We start from the raw sequence: 4,320 nt of genomic DNA, 5'->3' as shown, positions 1-4,320 counted from the left end.
TTTATTCATTTATTTATTGTTTGAAACACACAAAAAGAAAGTCAAGCGACTAGCAACAGCAACAACAAGCACTAAGCAACAACTATGCAAATGGAAATTATAAATTAACTCAGCAGCAAGTAGCTTAAGCAAAAAAAAAGAGGAAAAACTATAAAAAAAAACAAACAACCTAATAGAACTTAAACAACATACTGAAAGTATAAAAAACATAAAAAACACACACATTGTACATGTAAAAAAAAGGAAAGAAATCGAAACATGCTGATAAAAATGCATGAACAAGGCATGTGTAAAACCATGCTGTATATGTGTGTGTGTGAGTGTGTTTGTGTGTGCAACAAATATGTGGGGCATGAACATTGCTGATAGACAACTGGCATATTATTATGATGCACGAGGGTGTGTCAAGTTTTGTAGAAGAGCAGTGCAAATTTATTGGAAAATAAATGTGGAATATTTAACTTTTTAACTAACACACAATTGTTTGTTATTCCCCCATTAAAAAGGTTAATTCCATTAGAACTTTGTGCGTACACAGTCTTCACAGAGCAAGCGAAATAAATTCATAGCTTAAACGCATTAAATATTGAAAGCAATACTAACATTTAAACAATTCTTTTCTATTAGTACTTGGCTTTTTTAGAAATTAAATCATAAAGCAGATTCACACGCTCCGCCAAAAAAGTAAAAAATGTCTAAGAGCTTTTTAAAATTGTAAATATTAAAAATAAACAAAAATATTTATTCTAACTAAGCTTTCTTTCGTTTATTTTTAAAAGTACAAAATATTGCATTTTTTGCATTAGCAAGCATTTCTGCTTAAATGTTTTTGATTAAAATGTTGACTTAGAATAAAAATATGAAGACTATTAATTTGATTCACTTTTTGTAACACTATCTATAATAAAAAAATTCAAAATTATCTCATACCTTGTTCAGCAATAAAAAGTTATATAAAATTTACTTTAGATTGCGTAAAAATGTAATATTCCTAATCGAAAGAATAAAGTGAATAGAATGGCGGTTTAGTCGTGTTAATAAATTATTTTAGTGACAATATTTTTCAACAATATACCATTTATAAGTAAACATTTTAAAAAACATTTTAATAATCATATAAATGGAACAATTGGAAATTAGATTAACTGATATTTTATCTATTTATATGCTTATAACTGCAGGAGATTTGTTTGATTTTAGAGAAAATCTAAAGAGTAACATTATTAGTTATTATGGTAAATCTTTCTTGTAGCTCCTATGAAGACTTGTTTTAATTTTTGAATTTAGAGAAGAAAATAAGCAACGAAGAAAATCTGCTCTGCTCTTGACATAAAAATTCGGTTCTTAGATTTCTCTCTCTGATCAAGGACAGCTTTAAATTAAATTTTTACAAATACTACCAATTTTTCTGTGTACAAAAATAATATGCCAGCTGAGTATCGGAAATATATCAATAACTAGACTCTGCCATGAATATAAATATATACATACATATATCTCTTTAAATATGGAGTCTGAAACTGAACCTCAAGATTAACGTGCCTCTAGCATTGGATCAAAGGATTAATGATCGAAAGAAACTATGAAAACAAAATTAGTCTTGCTTTAAAATTATGCTGAAATTGTTAAATTTAATTAAAATGGGATATATATAGTATACTCTATATGTAGAACAAATTAGGCTTTCGGCAATAGAATTAGTGATCAAAAAACGTGGCACTTAATAGGAAAAACAGAATTAAGCTTGCTTAAAATTGTGCTTAAATGTTAAAAATATTGAAACGCACGCACAACACACACACACACACTTGTATTTCTTGGAAATATATACAAACCTCTATATCTATATATATATATATATAAATATTGTATTGTATGTTAAGTTATGCAAAAATGTTTCAAAACTCTAGCCCCGTAAGTTGAGAATGCGCGTAAAAGTTCGATTGTAGCAAAGGTACATCTGACTATATAGTAGTATATAGTATAGTATATATGGTGAGTTGATAGCTCGCACATACTTGTATATGTATGTGTTGCTAATTATTATAAACTTGTTGTTTGTCTGTGCGTGTATGTGAAATAATTTAATGAGATACGAGTATAAAACCAAACTGATAACTCTATTTAAAAAACAAATTGAAATGTGTTTTAATTTCGGTTGGGGCTATAAAAGGGTGCCAGCTATGTGCTTGGCAGTTTCAAATCGAATCGAAAATGTCGCCACACTGGTTGTTCTGGCTGGCCGCACTGTCTGCTGCCTGGGCTGTGGAGCAGAAGGAGCAAAGCATTGAGTCCTTTGAGAACTATTATAATGAGATACATGTGGACGATGAGGAGGCGGAGGCCAAGACACGGAATGCGGTGCAATCGCCATTGCAGCGTTGGCCCGGCAAGAAGTTATTTTATCGCATTGCCAGCGATTATACAGCCGAGGAGGCGTCCAATGTCCGGACCGCCCTTTCCACGTTCAATGAGCAAACGTGCCTGGAGTTTGAGGAACTCGCGGAGGGGGGCGCCTCGGCCGGACGTCGTTATGTCTACTATAAGAAGGCGCCGAATGTCTGTGGCACACGCGTCGGTTACAATGTCCTGCAGCCCTTTGGGCCGCACGATGTCCTGCTGAATGAACGCTGTCTGGCCCAGCCCGGTGTCATTCAGCACGAGACCCTGCATGTCCTGGGCCTGTATCATGAGCAGAGTCGACCGGACCGCGATGCTTACGTACAGATCGATTACGACAACATACCCCGGAAGTTCTGGTCACAATTCATGACCCAAAAGCAGACGACCACCTATGATGTGCCCTACGATTACGAGAGCATTATGCATTATTCGAAAAATGCCTTTGCCAAGGACCCCACAAAGCCCACCATACGCGCCTGGGTCGATGGAGAGGCTGTCGAGCGTGAAATGGGCCAAGTGCGTGGACCCTCTGAGGGCGATTTGACCAAAATACGCATTATGTACAAGTGTGAGGAAGTAGTCTAGAAAGAGGACTGCATGGCCAGTTGGATGGATGAAGAAAATATCAAGATACTTGGATCTAAAGAGCATCAAATAAATAATAACTAGCGCGCTTTCATTTATTCAAGATGGTTTCATTTCTGTTGAGGTCTTAATTGTTTTAATTTTCTTTCGCACATTCTTTCGTTCATATATTTGTAACAGCCAGGATCGTATTAATATCAAAATTAATATCACGGGTATTTTAAAATGCAGCAGACCCTTTATAGGCCACTATTTAATACCATTGATTTAATATTGCTTATCAATCAATCTATTATAAATAAAAATTAATTAATAGTAGCAGGTTATGGAACTTCAACAAAACACTATTTGTTATTTAAAATATTGAAGACTCTTTGTTTCTAAAAGTACATTTAGGAATCGATCAACAAGCAAATTCCTTAAGAAAATAAAATATTTGTGAATATTTCGAGACTCTTTTCATAGGTTTTTAATTATAAACGCGTAACAAAATAAAAAAAGCAAGGGAGAGAGCAGTTGTTACATGAATAATATATATATTTAAAAAATTTGTATTATCTTTAATTCTCTTTAAAAATTTTGTATCATTTTTTAAGAAGAATTTTCTTGTAATAATTTATCAAACATTACAATTTTGAAAATTCAATTAGTTCGAAGTTGGGCAAATCCTTTTAATTTTGTTTAGATACATAAAAAATGGGAAATGAAAAACATTAATTAAAATAGCAAATTAATAAATTGGGAAAGAAATAAATTCAATAAATTTCAATAAAAAACATAATTTTAAATCTCATTTTAAAATATTTAAAATAAAAAAATATGAATATAAACCGACAGCTAATTCAAAATTCAAATATTTATCAAAAATAAAATATACACCTAATTCTGTCTCTACACGGTCTTTTTTTACACAATTTTGATATAACACGGTTTGAAAATTAAAAATTTCATATACTTGTATATTTCTTTAGATATAAGGAACCAATCACCTATTTTCGTTTTTACACGGTTGTTTCTGAAAGCAATCTACCGTTTAAAAACAGAATTAGGTGCATATAATTAATACAAAATATAATTAATAACATACAGAAAATAGGCACAATATTTAAAATAAACATAATAAATAAATTATAATATTAATACTCATAATACATAAAACTTATTTATTTATGTTATTATTTTTTTTATTATATTGAAAACATAAATACCGCTTGAAGACTTTGAACAATTGAACAAATAAATAATAAAATATATAATAAAATATAAAAGGCAATAAATAAATAAAAAATCATACAAAATAAATTAAATAAATACAAAAAAATATAGCACTTA

The 4,320-nt window shown here is 30.9% G+C and overlaps 1 protein-coding gene across 1 annotated transcript; it reads left to right on the top strand.

The window, feature by feature from the left end:
* The first annotated feature begins 2,214 nt into the window (after positions 1 to 2,214).
* Positions 2,215 to 2,988, top strand: LOC115623942 (zinc metalloproteinase nas-13). The gene has a single exon (XM_030518504.1). It carries the CDS (start codon positions 2,215 to 2,217, stop codon positions 2,986 to 2,988), a length of 774 nt encoding a protein of 257 aa, XP_030374364.1.
* Positions 2,989 to 4,320: the final 1,332 nt, after the last annotated feature.

The sequence above is a fragment of the Scaptodrosophila lebanonensis genome, unplaced genomic scaffold (genome assembly GCF_003285725.1).
Source record: "Scaptodrosophila lebanonensis strain 11010-0011.00,11010-0021.00 unplaced genomic scaffold, SlebRS2 tig00000053-arrow-pilon, whole genome shotgun sequence".
NCBI lineage: Eukaryota > Metazoa > Arthropoda > Insecta > Diptera > Drosophilidae > Scaptodrosophila > Scaptodrosophila lebanonensis.
The sequence above is the reverse complement of the archived record's forward strand: the minus strand, read 5'-3'. Positions and strand labels throughout refer to the sequence as shown.

Excerpts from the sequence above, each read along its gene's own strand:
- LOC115623942 (XM_030518504.1), top strand. The coding sequence starts at position 2,215 with ATGTCGCCACACTGGTTGTTCTGGCTGGCCGCACTGTCTGCTGCCTGG.